The sequence below is a fragment of the Lepidochelys olivacea genome (assembly GCF_965140295.1).
Source record: "Lepidochelys olivacea isolate rLepOli2 genome assembly, chromosome: 7".
In the NCBI taxonomy this organism is placed as follows: domain Eukaryota; kingdom Metazoa; phylum Chordata; order Testudines; family Cheloniidae; genus Lepidochelys; species Lepidochelys olivacea.
Genome location: NC_140417.1, coordinates 85,874,122 through 85,894,318, shown reverse-complemented (window position 1 = coordinate 85,894,318; position 20,197 = coordinate 85,874,122). Strand labels below are relative to the sequence as shown.

Here is a 20,197-nt window from a genome sequence, read left to right as displayed (position 1 = left end):
TTCCTGAATGTACAGTAGCGGCCTTGTTTTTCCTTTTTATGTCCAAGACCATTCACGTGTCACTTTACCACACAAAAGCTGGCAAAATTGACTTTTGGTTGAGGTCTACCTTTGTTAATTCTGGGAGGAACACTTCTGATTTCAGGTCAATGGCCTTTCCTTTTAATCTGTTCGAAAAGGATTGCATAACCTAAAAATAATTCTTTTTAATTACACTAAGTGCCAGTCTCATGGAAACAAGTTGATATCTAGCTAAGGATTGGTAATGGCGTAGAAATCATTTTTTTTTCTAGGTCAGTAGTACAAAAGGACTAGTAGAGCATAGTGGTAGATGTGGTGGCGTCACTGTCCCTTTTGTATGTTTTCTGTGGCTAAACAGGTTTTCCTTGTCAATGCTGTGAAACAGACACCTTTCTTGAGCCCTAAGAAAAAACATGTAGATAACAGTTGATTTCCTTCCCTCTCCCTGTGCTTTCTAATCATGTTATCCTTCACATAATCTATTTTTTCTTTTAAATGCCTTATCAAAAGAGAAGCATGGAACTATGTGATTTTATATTCAAGCGCTGCTCTAAAAGTATTTTTTAAAATCTTTTTTCCTCTTTCAGATCTAGGTCTGGATCAGTTTGTAGTGAAGCGGTATGATGGAAAGGTGAGTAGACTTTAAATCTATGGTGTCTTTTTACCTATAACTTCTTTGAGTTTCTGTTTAAAATTGTTGTAAGTACAAATGAAATAAATATTGTCTTTTGTTTGAGCTAGAACATAGCAGTATTTTTTTATTATTTGTCTGAATAGGAAGGAATGAATAAAGACTTGTTTTAACGCTTATAGAACCAAAATAACTCCTCCCTGCTGGTGGGAGAGGGAATTGTAATGTGTAAAAATCAAACTTGATAGCATTATCCATATGTGAGGAGCACCATATTTCAGAGGGAAACCTGTTATATGCTGATCATATTATAACATTGTTTGGTCTGCCTGTATGGATGGACCCACACAGTAACCTAGCCATTTTATAGCTCTGAAGCCATATTCTTCCCTGATGTAAATCCTCTGAAATCAATGAAATTATTCCAGGAACGAATTTGGCCCAGAGCTGTAACACAAGTGGGTAACATGGTTAAAAGACTGCTTGAACTTTTTAACACTGAGAGGGCCAAGCTGTGTTATCTAAGACAAACATATAACATAGATTTACTTAGGTGGATAGTTGTTCATCTAAAGTAATTTGGTTTAATATTCCTTTATATAATTCTGAGCACTCTATACTATCTTAGAAGGTGGCTGCATAAAAATGGAACAGTATACAAGCTTCCTGTTAACTCAACTTACTGTACAGCAATCACTAATTTAGCAAAATTGTCACTTCATCTGCAACAAAATTCCTTTAAAATCTAACCATTTTTGAGTCAAAGAAGGTAACTTTTGACCCTTTCATTGCTGAATGATATACCTGGCATGTAATGTTTAAATGTGACCAAACATATCCAGAAAGTCCTGCCATATGAATCTATAATTAAACAAAACAAACAAACCCTGCACAATTTGGGATTAAATGAATCTAAATTACTTTCATGTTTTCCATTCAATTGAATTCCTTTTTATTTTAATTTTTCATGAGAAGGTGGATGGACAAAAAGCAACGCAAGTAAACAAATAATTGGTCTTTGTTCCTTATTGCATACATGTGTTTGTTTACCCAAGCAGTAGAACATTATTCTGCTTTAAAATAGACAATACGTAGTTTGCTCTTGTCAGTCTTCGTTCTAACCAAAATTTCTTAGAAAGAAATGCTGAGTTTCACACAATTTTGGGTGATAGTTCCTCTGTTCCTGAGTACTGTACATTCTATTCCCCTCATACAGGGTAAAAGTCTCAAAGCAGAAGCAATTTGTTTGCTGAACTCAACTTTTTGTTCTGCTGAGCCTATTGCTGGGATTTCCACTTTGCAGGAAATTTTGTGATTTTGAAATTTGGGTTTGTTTAGATTTGAACAAATACAAACTATATGGAAAATTTTCCACGAGCCAGAAATTTTTTTGGGGAAAAAAAAAAGTTCATTTTGAAAACACCGACCTATGATATTTCTAAAACAAAATCTGCTCCCTGGAACACTAACAGCTGTGAGTGAAATTGACATTATTAGTCATACTAGTAGATGTGATGAAACTGACAAGCATCTGAATTTCACTTAGCAGCTGCTAGGGCTCTCATGGACTATGACTCCAGGGCAGCCACACTCTGTAAACAGCCATAGGACACCAGATGGCTGGGGACACCAGACCATCCAGACTCCTGGGCCAGCTTGTCCCAGGACTTCAGGCTCCCTGCTTCATGGGAAAGAGCTTGGAAGCACTGGCATGTGCAGCTCCCTTGGAGCTGCAGACCCCATGAAGACCAGGTTCCCCAATCTTGGGGTAGTCTGCATGGTGAGGCTGCCTTGGAGCCATGGACCTGGAAGACAGGTCTCTCCAGCTGAATGCCCAGGGGATGGGGACACTAGCATTTCCAGACTTCGATTTGCCAAAAGTTTGTTGAACCTGAGATGTTCCATAGAAACACAAGAAATCTGCATTTCCCAACAAACTTAAGTCAGGAAATTTCAGACCAGCTCTACTTGAGACTTCTGCTCTTACACAATATACACACCCAATCTTGCCATACAGCATGGTGAATGTGTGACAACTGGTGGTCTTAGTGCAGGTTGAAATGTTCTGAGTTATGCTGGCCCTTAGCATCTGTTCCCTGCACTGACCATCCTCCATTCTGACTTTCTGTTGCAGACTGAAATTATGTATATAAACACGTTTGTGTAGATGCTATACCTAGATATATATGCAAAATACTTTGGATGGTAGAATAAGTCTTAACATCAGTCATTAGAGTTTTAAAGTGGAGAGTGTAGTGGACTACTATTAGTAGTACTGTGCAGAACAACAGACCACATTAATTTTATGATGGTGTATTGCAGGGGCTGATATAGCATGATGCTTCTGGATCATTTTTTTTAAAGGAGGAAATAATGGCTCATGTTTGTCAGACTTCTCTGATTAAGGAGCACTAGTAACAGACTTTGGTTATGAGGATAGTGGTAATGGCAGGGGGATCAAGTTTGGCGTGAGGTTAAAGCAAGGAGATTTTGGAGCTCCCTCAGTCATGCAGAGGAGCCTGGGTAAGGAGTGAAGTCACTCCTAGATCTTGTTTTCTCATATTATCTGCATCTGGTTTCAGTTAAGAAAGCACCGTCACCTCAAATTCATTCAAATGTTGATTCAGGCATCATAAAACAAACTACACTCATTCACGTTTTAGTTATGTTGGTATCAGTTAAGGAATAAAATTAGTCCTCGCATCTTTTCTCATCTGTTGTTTCCATTCATTTATCTCCCTGATTGGCTTCCCAAGAAATATCAAAGCACTTTTTATAACTGGATACAATCTTCTCCTTAGATACAGTTCTAACTTGGTGAAGCCATGACTTCGTATGCAGGTATTATTTTGTGCATTGGTGGAGATGGAGAATTTGAGTAGAAGGCTGAGAGGTGGGTTGTCCCCTTGAGCATCTTGCATGGTGTCCATTAACGTTAATGAGAATTACGGTATATAGACACGATGAAGAGAAAATAGACTTTTTCCATCTGAAATGTATTCTTTCCTTTGACATGAAAGGAGAAAATGAGCAGTCAGGTTTAAGTCAGCAGTGGTACCAAAGTACTGATACTCTGTAAACTAGAGGTTGGCTAAACAAAAGTAGAAAATAGAACTATTGTTAGTTATAAACAAAGATTTATGCCTTTGCTCTATGTAAATACTAATTTAGAGCAAGTGCCAATAAGAATAGACCCAGCTGTGTAGTCAGATGCATTTTAATTACACACTGTAAAACAAAGGTTAAGGATTCAGTGTAAATTTTCTGCATGTATGTTCCAGATAAATGTCATTGCACTGGGAAATCATCTGTATCAGCAGTTTTTTCACAAATATTCTTGTAAAATTAGAAGTCAATTCTGTAAGGTTTGTCTACGCTGCAGCTGTCAGGTGCGATTCCCAGTGCAGATAGACTAGTGTTAGCTCAGCTCAAGGTAGCATGCTAAAAATAGCAGTGTGGACACTGCAGCATGGGTGGTAGTCATCCAAGTTCAGATCCGAGGAGTTGGGCAGGCTTGAACTTGGATGACTAGCTGGAGTCTTTGCAAGTTCTGCAGTGCAGTGAGCTAGCATGAATCGATCTACTCCTGCTGGGAATCGCACCTCTTGACAGCAGTGTAGCCGTACCCTGATAGGCCACTGGAACTGGTCAAGTCCAAAAGTCTTTGATAGTGACCATGTATTTTATTGCAGCTCTGTGAGTTTTAAGTGTCTTCCTGTGCATAGGGCTGAATGCTGTAGTGGGTGCAGTGTACTTCTACCCAACTAGGGATAATTTTTCAGAGAATTGAAGGGTGGGGGAGAGAGACAAGCACAACTCTTCATTAATAGGAGCAAAATGCATTTAATTTGAATCTGCACATTGCTCCCTGAAGACCAGAGACCAGCAGCCCTAGAGGCATTCATTCAGCAAAATCTTTGGCAAGGAGGATGGACCAAATCACAGCTGCATAATTTTCTTTCACCTAGAGCAGGGCTTAAGTGTTCAGGGCGCTAGCCTACCGAGTGTTTGTACAGGGAGGGAAGAAGCTGGCTTGGTGATGTGTGTCTGTTTGTGTTCCCTCCCTCCCACCACCCCTCTTAAGCTTTATCTCTTTTGGCTAATCTGCTGCTAACCATTCACTTTTGCTCTCAAGTCTCACCTCATAATTTAGCTCAAATTATAATATGAATATAGCCTAATCTGTAATTTAATAAAAGCACTCAGAATTATCTAACCATAACTGCTCAGTCACCTGGCTTTTTATGTTGTATCACTTTTCCCTCTCTCTTGTATTGTCTGTGTAAAGCAAATGCTTATTGGGGGAGGAAATTTTTCCTGCCTGTAAAAAGAGCGTGTCTGTGGTTGTACGGAGACAGAACCTGAAAGGCACCAAGACATGCACTTTGTTAGCAGATCATTCATAGAAACATGGTATTTCTTTGAAAAACAATTTTTGTTTTTTCTAATATGTTCTGTTTGAGAGATTTTTTTTTAATTAAACTCAAATTAATCTTCATGCCAAATTGCCAGCTCTCAAAGAGAAAAGTGTATGATACTATTTAACTCTGATAGTGTGCCCATATGGTAGAAGATATCTGTCTACCCTATGACAAGGGCAAATCTTGCTCTGCCACCTGTGGGCAAGGAGAACCATTAACACAGCAGGATCAGTGGAATCCTAGTGTGATGGGACAGATTTGAGGAGTCAGCAAAAGAGGGACAGCATCAGCGGACATTCTTTCCAAAGATGTAGGGATTGTGATATTTCAGATTAATTGTTTTTATCTTAAAATATTATTGAATTTTTGCAGAAGCATTTGAATTTCAATTACTTGTAGATTTTGTGCTGCAATCAAGTGTTTTCACTGATAAGGCTAAATTGTGAGGAGTCTGGTGGCACCTTTAAAGACTAACCGATTTATTTGAGCATAAGCTTTCATGGGTTAAAAAGCCCACTTCTCAGATGCATGGAGACAAGGCTAAATTGCGACACTTCTGAGAAACTGTTAGTCTTTTTAGGGGAAAGAATTAAACAGAATATTGCTGTAGTATGGAATAGACTTGAGTAGCGGTTTCTACCTCCTGTCGGGAAAATTACCCTGTGTAGTTGAATATAAACAAAAGCTTGCAAGCTGTCAATGATGGTATACCCTTAAATTATCATCGACCTAAGGAGGCAATAAGTAATTACAAAGGCTTTTATAGACTCTTATTTTACTTTGGAATTAAGTAACTCCTATCCAGATTCATATTTCCATGTTCTCTATTCTCCAGATACAGTTCTATATTGATCAATGCTATAGATGTAAGACACCCTCTAATTAGTTACTCTCATGTGATAGGAAAGTTGCTTTTGGTATTAAACATTATAGTTACTTGTTATTCTAAGCATCCTTTTCAAGTACTGTATTGGGATGCTTTACAGGGAAATAATAATAAAATAAATTGGATGGTGAAATACCTGAAGTCTAACATTTTGCTTTAGAAATATTGAGCAAATTTCTTGACCAAATCTTGAAGCAACAGTACTTACTGCTATGTAGGAGAAAATTCAACCTCTTAGCGTGCCGCACCCAGTTATATCTGAAATACCCCCCTAAGCCTCACATGGAGAGGTCTCTATGTAGCCTCTCATTTTATATTGGCAAGCAGTCATGCCTTTGCTGTGGTGGGGGGCATCAATCTCAGATAATCTCACCACTTTTTTTTAAATCAAACTTTATTTTGAAAAGGGTTTGGGTGTATGACTACTGTTGACTACATATGTTCCTTCCTACCCCATATTTTGCCCTTCTCAGTTCTGTCCTATCCTTGTAATATAGTTGTTTGCATTTTTGAAGCATTTTTATTTTTGTATTGGATTTTATAATGTTGTATAGTGCTTGACTGGGGGCTTCAGAGGGTGGAAAGTGGGGGAATAAAATAAGGAATTACGCAGCATCTGAAAGATGTCAGCACCACAAAGCAACTGTCTCTTTAAGATCACATGTCCCAGGACCCAGATTAAATAGGATTAATATAATGAAGCAGTAGATTGAATAACTTTAAATACAACAAGTAATGTTTTCAAAAGCCCCTAATGACTTAGGAGTCTAAGTCCCATTTTCAAAAGTAACTTAAGCACTTAGGAGCCTAAGTCTCATTTAAAGATTTTAAAATGAGATTCCTAAATTGTCTAAGCACTTCTGATTACAGTGATCTATATAAACGAATGAGTAGGTAGGCAACATGGTGTAGTGGATAGTGCATTGCTCTGGGATCAGGAGACCTGAGTTGTGTTCCTGGCTCCACCGATGGCCGGCTGTGTGTCCGTCTGCCTTGTGAAAGTAGCAAATCTTGCTTAGCCATCTGTGGGCAAGGAGGCCCATCAACACAACAGGATCAGTGGAATCCTATGGGAATGGGTCAGATAAGGTTAGAAAATTGACTTAAAACATCAGAAAGTTTCTAATAGTGGCACTGGCAGATATTTCTATCCTGCACTGTGCTTTTCTATCCATACTGTAATTAACCTCATACTGTTGTATGTTCCCAAGTTTTCTTCACTTGCCTCCTTACTTCCTTTCTCCCCTTCTATCCTCCAAAACCAAACCCCTAAACCCTTTTATTCTACAATTAAGATTACTATTATGTTTGATGCTCACATTGCGTATGGACATGTAAGAAGACAAGGCCCTTCCTCTGAAATGCTTATGGGCCAAGTATCAAAGACCGATGCTTTTATATACACAAATGACCATAACATGCTTCTAGCCCGAGGAGCTGGTTATGTTTTGCTCAATAATCTTAGCGATCATTATCAATACAGAGCCCTGAAATAAGCCAAACTTTGATGCCCTCTGAGCTGAATCAGTTAGTCATGTAGTTATAAGGTCTCCAGCTGATGTGGCCTTTGTGTATCTTGACCTGTGAATTCTCATGCTTGTACAATGTACTTGGAAGATGTATCCTTTCATTGAAATGTATGAATCTTTAGATTCAGGTATTATTTCAGTTTGGTTTTGTTTAAAAAAAATCTTTAAGGCTAAGAAAATGCTTCGTTGCTTATATTAAATTGTATATGCATGGCACAGAAACAACCCTGTGGAAACCCTTATTATGAGGATTATTTTGCATCCATGTATGGGTCAAGTGTGTGCTCCCTCTTTCCTCTCTCACCCTATCCACCAACAGTCTGTGACATAATTACTTTCTGCCAAAACTAGAAATATTTGCTATTACTTTTTTGTATTACAAACTTTTTTATTCATTTTCACTGGGTTTGTTTGGCAAATATTCCTGAATGTTACTGATTGCTGTATGTGCTCCTTACTTCCTGTTCCTAGGTGTTGAGCGATTCTTTGTTCTTGATGTCATTAATTGATTTTGCTGTGTTGCAATGTTGCATAATATGTAATATTTGTGGGATTTTTATTTTAATTTTGGTTTTGGTTTTTGTTGTAACGAACATTCCCTGATTTTCTTCCCTCTTTCTAACCCTCTCCCCTCTCATCAGGATTTCTGGCAGGTACTGACTTGTCAGCATGTGCTTTAAACAGTTTGCGCTTCAAAACCCATAATATGCACCTTTTTTTAAAAAGGGACAGTGTATACGTCTGCCTTCCCCCACTCCCTTAAAGTATTTTTTAATTTGTGTCCTTTTTATTTAGCACATAAATAATAGATATTTTTATCTCAAAATATTAAAATTTAAATCATGCCAATGAGAATACAGTCCCTCGAGTAACTTTTTAATAAGTGTCGTTATTCATGGAAACCGATCATCTGGAAGAACCAGAAGATATTAGTGCCTGTTTTCTTACTTTTTTGGTACCTCCTCTTGCAGGCTAGGATTTACTTACATTGTTTGTTAGAATTCAGTGCAATAGTACATTGATGGAAAATGAAATTTCCTTTCCAAGCCATGGAATAATTTTCATTCTGTGATAATGGACAGGCATTTCTCAAACCAAAAGTAAATGGCAAAATGTTTTTAAGGGAAATTGCAGGCATTTGAATGTGCATGGATCTTGAAAAGACTGTTTTATACACTTGCATGCATTTTTAACTTTATGTAGCTACAACATTAGCAAGAAATAACTCATAAATAAGACCACACTTTATAAAATGACTTATGGGAAAAGGAAATGACGGACAACAGAGAGGTTCTACTTTGCATTCTTGAAGAGAGACCCATACCCAGAATAGGAATGAGCAGGTAGTACAAGAGAGTAATGCCATGCGTGGTATTCAGGTGGCAGCCAGCTACAGAGTTCAAGGAGAGCCCTTCTGAGGTGAATAGGGAAGAACACTCTTTTGAAGAGGGTTCTGTTGCTGAGTTACTATTTGTGCCTTATTAAAAAGCATTCCTTGTGCCCTATATCATTCTGATCTCAGTGCTGTGGTACAGAAGGACAGGGCCGGCTGTACAGTTTTTGCCGCCCCAATCAGTGAAAAAAAACTGCCGTCACAGACGGCAAAAGGGAGAAGCTGCCACTGAATTGCCGCCGCGGCCAGCGGGACAGAGGAGCTGCTGCTGAATTGCCGCTGCTGCGGAAACATTGCCACCTCTTTCCAACTCCCACCCCAAGCACTGCTTGGAATGCTGGTGCCTGGAGCCAGCTCTGCAGAAGGAGTTAGAGCAGCCTAACAACAGAAAATGTCTCTGATTTAAATGCAATTATCTGTGTTAAGGTTCTAACACTTGCTTTTCCTAGTGTTTGAGTGGAGAGTTCTGTTCATAGGGTCCCCAGCAAACAAAGTAGTCTCTGAGTACGCTAACTTACACTAGTCTGATAGTGGGCTACATAAATTGCTGTGTGTAGGGACAATGTGGTGACTCGCTTGAATAAATTAAGACTATGCTTTATGAAATAGGCACAACTGATTATATATACGATTATTTATCAGAAGGATGAAAGTCCAGGTGACTTTAATTTCTAGATTTAAGTTATTTTGTTCTGTTACTCATGCCATCTAAACCAGCTGAGTTATCAAGCCCCTGTATCAGGTGTTAAGAAGGGAAATTTGGTCAACCCCTTAACAATGCTATTGAGCTTTGTACTGGTATAGCTTGGATTTCAGTTATAACATGTTAAGCTGGAGACTTCTTACCCTCAAATGAGTTTAGCTCTTCATTTATAGGTGGAGCTGATAGTGCCCCCTGTAGTTAAGGTTGCTTGACATTTTCCATTATTTTCAGGGGCTTATAACTTTGCTGACCTATCCATTCCGGTGGGCTGCCTCAGGTTTCTCCTCCTTTTTTTTTCTTTCTTTTTTTTAGTGTTTCTGCTAAAACCATTGAGCTGTTTCTGAGAACAAGATTGGGGAAAATATGTTTAATGTGAAAAAAAACTTCTTCCAGCTGTTTCTTTAACAAGCTCTCGCACCTCCTTGCTTTGGAGCAAGGGCCTGAAATCTGGCAGTTACCCTGGATAGGTCTTTTGTCATCTCTTTGAAAATTTGCTAAAACTTGGCCAAGTAAGAAGCTTTGAAAATTCTCAGTTTGCTCATGCTCAGTAGAGATTTGTTAGCGTTTGGCTACTAAACTCTCCAAAGATGCCATCTGCACTGAGCATGCTCCATCCCAGAGCTGCTTAGGTTGAGCAGGACTCTAGGTTGCTCCTCCTGCTTGCTGAGAGCTGCTGTGCTGCAGGCACAGGAACTGAGAACAGGGAGAGACTCACCTGTGTTCTCCTTGCCTGGCCCAAAGCTGCATTGAGGAGGAGGAAGCAGCTTGGTTTGAATATAGAGGACAGAGGAGAAGAGGGAGAACTGGAGCAGGATGGTGGAGTGGGCGGCAGGAGGCAGAGGGGGAGAGGACTGAGCACAGCAGGAGCTAGTGTGTGTGCACAGATGTTTGGTTTTATTAAGTGCAGAAGGGAAGCGATCTGGATGTGGGAGGGTGTGGTTTTGCTGGAAAGCGGGGGAGGAGAGTTGCGTGCTGGGAGCCAGGTGATGATTTTGGATTTGGATCGAAGTAAGGGTGCAATAGATAGGAGGAGGGGCACAGACCCCCACCCTCCAGACATAAACACCACTACAAATTCAGGATCCTGGTCTTTCAGGTGGGAATGGAAGGGGGCAGAGTTCTGAGCATGTAATAATGCACAAACCAGATCCAGGCTGCCTGCTCCCTGGAACCAAATTGGTCACTGGGGAATCGCCAACACAACCAGAGTTTGGGGGAGAGGCTGCAACAAATCTGCCTAGCCCTGCCTGTCTCTATCTGGGGCTCAAGCGCATTGCCCCCCCCCCTCACCTCCCCCCTCCGAATTGTATCCTGCAGGGGACTGAAGAGACATACCTTGGTCCTCCAACAGGTGGGCAGCTCCATGGAGTAGGCGTTGGGCACATGATTATGTGCTCTGGGCCCTACTCATGGCTGCCCTGGCCTAGCACGTGGAGCCACTGAACGAGGTTAGGCTGCTGAGCTTCCTCTGCAGTTGTGAGGATGGCAGATTCTGCAATGCATAGTTGCTGGAGCAATGCAGTCAATCCTCTCTTCTAGCGTAGGGACCTCTGGGATAAGTGGAATGAGCCTGGAACTGATGGTAGCTCAAGGAGATGATGGCTCCTAAAAGGTGAAGCTCCTGTACCTCTGTACAATGGGTGGAGCTTCATCTGTGCCCCTGGAGGTGGAGGTGCCCACTATGTACCACTGAGCGCTTCCATACCAGGTGCAGAGGGGTCCTGGCCACTGCCCCAGAAACACTGGCCACAAAATCTCTCTGAATGAGAATTTCAGGAACATCTGACAATCCCAGGGAGACATTCTCATGGTCTGCCTCCAATTACATGCTGGGCCCCATGGAGACCTTCCCCTCAAATCACCAACCCCTGTTTTGAGGTTTTAGAGTGCACTCTTTCCTCCAGAGTCTGCAGTTGAATCCAGGAGTCTTGAATTGCTACATTTCTCTGCTGACAGCAAATAGCCATGAAATCCACTGGTAAAGGAAATTACATTTAAAAAACTGTTAGAAGAATGTTAAGGTGGCAAAGTCAAACATGCAAAAGCTAGCAAGTACCAGAATTAAGGTTTCATATGCAATTCAGCCCCCTTGTGTGTATGCATTATGATATCCTTTAACGATAGGATCACACACTGGTTTTTTTCCCTGTCACATTCTGTGAATTGGTAGTTTTCGCATATTTCTTCATTCATTGTGTGGCTCCAGGCCTTATTTACGTTTCAGTTCCTGCTCTCAATACAGAACTATTATTTTCCTCTTTGGCTTTCCTATAGTGGTCATCGCTGTAGCAAGTAAATGCATCACTACGCATTACACTGCAAATGTTAATGAATTTATCTTCACAAAACCCCTCTGAGGTAAAGTGGTGGTGATTTTTTACATTTTACATCTGGTGAATCTAAGGCACGGACACATTAAAGATCAATATTGTCAAATGTGTCACTTTTAGATGCTAACTTGAGATATCTACACCCTGATTTTTCAGAGCACTTTGCGTTTTATAGCATGTATATTCAGAGCACAGCTCCAATTGATGTCAGTTGCAGCTGTGTGTGCTCAGCATGTCTGCAGATGTGGCCTCACTGTGGGAATCCAGAATATAAGGAGCATGCAAGTGACCACCACCTCTGAAAAGTGTGGTTGAAGTGACTTGTCTAGCATCACAAAGGAGCTCTGAGGCAAAGGCGTGGATAGAATCCAATTCTCCAGGGCAGCATTAAACTTCCTTAACCATGAAACTATCCTTTCTCTTCCGGCAGTTCCCTCTCATTCAATACTCATCTCCCAACTAAAAATAAGCAGGGAACTTAAAGACAACAGTTTCAGTCACTACTCAACTCTGATTAAAGCTACATTTATGTCACTGAGGTCATGGAAGTCAGGGAATCCGTGACTTCCAGAGATCCTCCATGACATTCTCTGCTTAGCCCCAGTGGCTGCTGGACTCAGGAGCTGGCAGGCAGCAAGGCCCTGGCAGGGTTCCAGTGATAGGTGACAGCAGTGACAGGCGACGGGGCCCCCTGCAAGGTTCCAGCGACAGGTGACAGACTCCTAAGGGGGCCCTCCTCAGAGTTCCAGCGATGGGCGACAGCCTCAGGGAGGGGGACACATCGGGCGAGTGGCTGGGGGTGTCCCATTTTCTCTTTGGAAAATATGGTCACCCTGCAGCTCCCTGATGCCGTGGGTGGAGGGGGATCCCAATAGCTCCCAGCCACCATTGTGGCGGGGGAAACCATTTAGTCGCTGCAGCAAAAGTCACAGACAGGTCACAGCTTCCGTGAATTTTTGTTTATTGTCCGTGACTTTTACTAAAAATAACCACAACAAAATCTTAGCCTTAACCAGGATTCATTCCCTGAGCAGTGCATTTAATGAGGCTGGAAAAAATAGTATGTGATCTCATAATTAAAGACTTCATCAAATGCAACTGCGCAAGGGGGACAAGATGGGTGAGATAATAGCTTTTGTTGGACCAACTTGTCTCTGTCACCAACAGAAGTCAGTCCAACGAAAGATACTCCCTCACTCGCCTAGTCTCTCTCATATCCTGGGACTGACATTACTACAACTACGCTGCAATGCACCAGGGGATCAAACTAAGGTTGCATAGTCAACCTTAGTACTTTCATTTCCTAATTTTTGATTTTGCAACCTTAACATACTTTTTGGATGTGATTTATCTATAGACCAGTTCTGAGATACTGCTTAGCACATTTTACATTAGGCAGCATCTTTACACCTTTCTTTACATCTTTCCAAATTAGCATGAGGAGGAGACCAGAAAGGCCAGTGGGTTTATTCTCTTAAATCACCAAGCAGGGAGTTCAGGAATTGGAACTTTTGTTCTTGGCAGTAGAAAAGCTCTTCACCTCAAAGTTCTAGGCACACATTCTGATAAAGTCTATCATTTTTTATAATTAAAAAATTATTAATAAGGGCATGTGAAGACTGGTCTATAATTGATAAACTAGAACCTCTCACCACCGACCAATTTTTTTTGATCAGTCCTGAGAAATCTTGAAAGCCCAACAGTACCTGCAGCACTGAGTTGTTGGTCCTTTTAGATGGGTGAAAAGTAATATCCCTTCACAGATGAAAGATTGTATTTGTTACGTTCTTTGTGTGATGTTTTTGCAGTACCCTGTGGTACATTGAAAATGTCGGCACCTATAGCCTAAAAATAGCTTAATGGTGGAAAATTAAACTTTATTCTTAAGCAACTATTGCTAAATTGCAATGATGGCGCAATGTTGCTCTAAACCAAAGAGTAAATAATTTTGTTTGAAAAGGAAGTGTGTATTTGATATACTAATATAAGCCTTGTTAAAATGGCATAAGTTTGCATCAATTTTGAGTCCTGGGGAGCTCCACCAGTGGGAAATCAAAGTATAGACTGTCCCTTTTCAGAGGCATTTCCTTCTTGCTTTTCTAGCAGGGGTTTCTCCCTTGCATGTCCAGTTCCTGCTGCCTGTGAACGTCTTGGAAAGTTTGTGCTTTTTCTCTTGACTGCATAGAATGCTGGCCTTGCATTTCAGGTGCGGTTTGTTTAACAGTGACGGATATTTACTGTGTTGCTGAGAGGAGTATCTGTAAATTTCTTTTTCCAGTCTCAGGAGACCACCAACAGTAATGGTAGCTGCTTAATTCTTGATTCTCCTGAAAATGTCTAAATTCCCATTTAGAGGAAGAAAGCCCAGGGAAAGGTTTTATGTCTCATCTTCAGATATATCCTAAAGATAAAAGATTTACATCAAAATTCTTTCCATTAGTATGTGCTACTCAGAGATGATAAGCCAAAGTGCTTTCCTGACTAAAATAAAGAACACGCGAGTGGGTATTTTCCTAACTTTTCTAAGCTACTTTTTAATATTCTGATACCTCTGAATTTGACATTCAGAACCCGTTTTTGTTTATATGAAGATACAACAGGAGCATTCTAGAACCTGCGGATAGTGTTACTATATGCAGAGGCTTAAAACTCAACTATAAAATTCACTATTCAATGAAATGCTTCAAAAGACTAAGCTTGAGCAATTTTTTTTATTTTCAGACTTAAAAAAACTAGACCACCCTTATGTAACATTGGTTGTGAAATATATTGCTTTTAAAAAAGTCAATAAAAAGGAAAAAACAATTAATGGGAGATATATATATAATATAATTTTGTCTGTCCTTGCTTCAGGGTACACTGCAGGACCGATCTGCATAGTTTTGCCTCTGGACTCTTCAAGCTGAAGGACTTTTTTTTTTTTTTTTTTTTTTAATTTAATTTAATGGCTGTTTTAACTGGATAGTCAGGTGCCAAGGTGATGGGTGCCACTTATAAATCTTTAAATGGCTTTGATGCTTTAGAATTTGAATAGCATTTTATCTGACTATGTAGTATCAGTCTTTTGGTATTTTGAAAACAGAAATAAAATGTCCTTGGTATTAATATTTGAAAACATGGCCACTGGGTATTTAACCCGTAACCTTCCTGGGAATTTCATAACTGTCCTTTATATACATGTATATCTTTGTACATGCTCCAAGAGAGGTACTGTTACAGAATATCTGCTCAAATTCACTTTCAGAAGAACTGTCTTAAAAGTTTACACAGATCTAGGTTGCACTGGTTGTGAAGGAGTTTTTCTGGTTGAAGTAAGCAATGTGCATTTACCCAGGCTCTGTCTAGACTATGAAAATAGGAGACACATTTGCACATTCTGAATGCTGCTGAGCACTATTGAGTTGACCAAGATCAGTTAATATTTTTAAAGGAGTCTATCCTGGTCTAAGCTAGATGCTATGTGGAAATGAAAAATGTGCTAATTAAAATGTGTTGACTAACATGATTCTAAAACATTGCCTATTTTCCTGGTCTAGCTGTGCTCATAGCAGGATCTCTATCTGTTTGTTTTATTTAAATGGACGCTGCCAGTCAGGAGGGGCCCAGGAAAGTAAAATACCATGCAGCACGCCAGAACTAATTGTGTACGGTATACAGGTATATTGCTATGTAACTTTGTGTATGTTCTTGGTATTGATTGGATGTGATTTCAGAGAACCTTAAACAGTGACTTTAAAAACACAAGCAATTTGTCTAAAAAGGAAATGAAAGAGAAAATCATCCCCATGGGACTTCTGCAAGGGACGTGGCTTTCCATTAGAAAGAAGTTTGTTTGACAAATGTCCCTTTGATTCCCATAAATATCTGTGAAAAATTGCTTTCTTTTTTGTAGTACTAGTTTAAAACTAGAACACAGAAAATCATAAATGAAAATGCAAAAATGCTGAAGGTCTAACTACAAAATCCAGGAAATTCAGAGCAAAGGCTGGTATGCTGTAACTTATCCTAATGGACATCAAAATTGATACAGATTTAGAATATCTCTACAATATTTAGTCCTCTGAGACAGATGAGAGATACTGTTTCAGTCTTGATCCTGAATACGCTGATTGTTGTAAAGCTTCAAACCAAAACATTTCTAAGTCTTTTTTTTTTCCAGTGTGAATATTCATGGCTGTCTATGAAAGAAAAGTTTATAACGTTTTAGTGTATGTATTAAATAGTCCATAGAACTAAAGGTGGTCAGTTGGGAATGAAAGGGAATTTGCTTTACAGCAAGCTGAAATTTACAGTATCTTAAGCATTCATTTTTCATAGATGGATACACAATTTCTGTAATGTTAAAGAATTAAAAAGGGAACAAAAACTTAATCTCAACAAGATTGTAAATCAAAAATGGATAAGGTTGAGCTATAGTCTGTCATTAATTCACAAACAAAAAAATCTAATTTCTGGGTGAAATTACTAATTTCATTACATGCACTATGCTTTGTTGTTTTGGAAGGGGGAAACTGTGAAGCGATTGCTTGAGATGCACAACTTTTTGATGCTTTGATGCACATGAGCCCGAAGTGGGTATTGAAACATAAGCATTAATTGCATGGATAAACTTGCTGAATGTATGTTTACATCCCCCAGGATGAAATACATACTGTCATTTTAAATGACTTGCCAAAGTACTTTTTTTCCAAAAGCAGCACATTAAATGTTGTTCGTTAAGTAGTTTTTGAAATGCAAAATGAAATGGTGCTACAGGGGTTTATTTAGATTAGCTTTTTAAATGCAACAGAGGTGAATAGTGAAATTCACAGAACTCTCTGACCTTGCGGAGAAGACAGAAGTAAATCTGTCAAAAGATACAGCTTTATATATTCATTTATCTGAATATTAGATGACGTGTATACTTTGATAGTTTAACTGTAAATCATGCCTGGCAACAGCCAGAGCACTAGATTCTCTTATTGCTCCTCCACTGGCATTCTAACAGGGTGGCAGTGCAGATGCTTATACTGGGCAGTCAGCCAGAAGATTCCAGTCCTGTGACTTCACCACCACGTCCCTTTTTATTTAACACTCTGGACTTCTCTCCTGAGTGAGCCCTGAAGGATATGATTTTTTGCTCCCAACTTAAAAAAACAAAAACCTCCAGAGGGTATAGAAAGTGAGGTGGGGGAAAGGTACCAAGTTGGGTTTTACAGGAAACCTAAATTTAGATTTGGTTTAGCTGACATGAATTTGTCTGCAACTGCAAGCTGTCCCATTATTTGGCAGTCTTTGCTCGAGAAAGGGCCAGACCTCTCCAGGGCCTAGCTGTGTGGCAAGTCAACATCAAGATGCACTGGCAGAATGAGAGGAAGCTTGCATAATATTTCTCAATGCTTTACTTGGTTACAGCCTCTGTATATGTCACTTGAGAACTAAAAATCAAAAATTCCTTTAAGGGGGAAAAAGGAAAAAAATCAATATCCCTGCCCCCTTCCACTTTCATTAGCTGAGATCAGAGTAAGAAAAATCAAACATTTTTCTTGACCTTGTATTTGTCAGGCTTTTGACAGAGTTTATAAAGGTGGGGAAACAATTTCCATATTTTTCTGTGTTTGCCTTAGGGGAAAAGAGTACCAAAATGACTGCTCAAAACTCCTGGCTAAATGATGGAATTGCTTTTCTGGTATTTATTGCAACACACACAACACTCTGGAAAGCAAGAACATACATCAGTGTTGTTAGTTGCCTTAAGATAACTTTTTTTTTTCTTCCATTAGATTAAATTGTCATTCTTGGATCTGCTTGTTGCTAGAAAGCCTAAATTTTATGGAATAGACTGAGCTTCCTTCTTTAAATGTAGATCAACCTTTCAGCTGCATGGTCAATGTTTAGCAAAGTTTGTAAGATCAATTGACGGTATGAATCTGTTTGATAAAAATTTTACTGAGTTTGTTACATAGAATATCAGGGTTGGAAGGGAACAGGAGGTCATCTAGTCTAACCCCCTGCTCAAAGCAGGACCAATCCCCAATTTTTGCCCCAGATCCCTAAATGGGCCCCCTCAGGGATTGAGCTCACAACTCTGGGTTTAGAAGGCCAATGCTCAAACCACTGAACTATCCCTCCAGCCCATGTTCACGGAATATACACAGACTTGTTTGTAATTAAATAAATTATGTATTTGATTTGTAAATGTATCTGTTTATGTATGCTTGTTTGTGTGCTTGTGTCTAATGTGATTCACTGCTTGATAAAAATTATTATAAATATTTTTACAGTGCGTTGCTCACTTGCGAATTCCCACCTATGAATGTTCTTTAGGCAATGTTGTATGATCTTAACTGGTTGCTCAGTTTTTTTTAATGTATTTTACATAGGGTTGACTTTTTTTTAATTTGTTCGAAAATTCTTGGTTAATCATTTTAACTTGAGCACATGAAATTTGAAGGTTGTACTGAAGTTGTACCAGTAACTAATCGTGCCAATTATAAAGACGACTCATTGCCTAAAGAGTTTTAATTTTGCTTTTGTCAGTTTTCTCTGTTTTAATTCCTCATGTTAACCTTTCAGCTGTAATATAACTCATGCTATGTTGTAATGAAACAGCAGAAAAAATAGACTGCACAAAAGGTGTTGATGGCATTGACTAGAAGTCAGAGCTTTATAGACAAGAGGAAATATATTTTAATAAAGAGAGAATTGGGTATCGATTTTGTGCCTTTAATGTCAATAGGCTTTATAGCATTTCAAAAAGTTTTAAACAATCCATGTGATGGTTTCTCATAGCTTGTGGTGTTCAGAATCCTTGAGGCAACTTTGAATCTAGAATTGTCATTAGTTTTAGATACTGATACATTTTTCTTTTCAGGTGGGTGAGCAAACAAATGCAAAAAAGGCCCAGTAAAATCCTCTGTTAAGTCACACTGTAAAATATATGGATATAGTTCCATTTATTTGTCTCTTAAACGTTCCTCTCAACTTCACCGGTAATTCTCAGTTAAACTTTCAACCTTTTATCTTCAATGTGCATACTTGGCTAAACCCTAACCATACAAGAAAGCCAGTCCTTGGAGATTTTCATTTCTGGCACATCTGATAGGCTGTATCTTTCACAACAGATAGTCAGTATAGTTCTCCTTCTACCCTCAGATACTATTAAACTCTGTCCTGCTGGTTTGGATGGGATCGCCATTTTAAAACCCAGTTTAGGACTATAACAGAATTTAAAAGAGAACTGGATAAATTCATGGAGGTTAAGTCCATTAATGGCTATTAGCCAGGATGGGTAAGGAACGGTGTCGCTAGCCTCTGTCAGAGGGTGGAGATGGATGGCAGAAGAGAGATCACTGGATCATTACCTGTTAGGTTCACTGCCTCTGGGGCACCTGGCATTGGCCACTGTCAGTAGACAGGATACTGGGCTGGATGGACCTTGGGTCTGACCCAGTATGGCCATTCTTATGTTCTTATGTTAATAAAGTGTGGTCTACCCTTTGTTCTAGCACCAGTTGACTGCATTTCATTAAAATGGGTATTGAATTCTTACCCTGTCGATGTCTGCAGAACAACAGAGCTCAACTATTGGTGGGCACCTATGTTTGGCATTAGTCTCTTGAAAAATCCACTTGCTCAAACCTAGAAGGAAGTTTTCCCTAGGCACGGGTAATCGACTTCTGCAGGTTATAATCTTTCATTTAAAATAACTCGAAACTTTTAGCACCTCTGTGGAGAATATCTTCCAAATGTTTTGTGGAAGACAACAAAATATACATGATGAACAAAAATACAAATTAGAAATACCAGCAGTTTTTTTAATATGCTCACTCCTTCTCAAAAAACAGCAACAATGGAAGAGTCTGAACATCCCATCGTACAAAATTACATCTCTTTTTGGCAAATGGACTTTGTTCTTGCTTCTACTGAAATTGGTGTTAAAGCTCCCAATAACTTGAATGGGATCAGAATAGGCCTCATGGTGGTAGCATGCATTAGTTTCCCATGTTTATATCTAACCTCTGACAAATAATAGTAGATTAAGTAGGTTTTTAAAAATAGTTATGTTCTTTACTCAAAGCAAAACTCAAGTGAGAAAAGGATACAAAAATATTCTATCTATAAGATTTGTATTTCTGAGGAGATTTAACTTAAAACTAGATTTTATGGGGATGCTTTTAGCCCATTCACATAACTTTTAATTTATAAGGATCTTTCCCAGCCTTTAATATTAAATAAAAGCCAATTTTAAAAGCGTCAATTCATAATACTCATAACAATTAAAATCTATCTCCAAATATACCC

General features: G+C 39.2%; 1 protein-coding gene across 2 annotated transcripts in view; it reads left to right on the top strand.

Moving 5' to 3' along the window:
- Window positions 1-20,197, top strand: part of MICU1 (mitochondrial calcium uptake 1) — a 214,036-nt gene that overhangs the window by 74,911 nt on the left and 118,928 nt on the right. For both annotated transcript variants that reach the window (XM_084634526.1, XM_084634527.1), the window contains exon 5: window positions 609-652. In XM_084634526.1, coding sequence (XP_084490652.1) covers window positions 609-652 — 44 coding nt within the window. The remainder of the gene's footprint in view (window positions 1-608; window positions 653-20,197) is intronic.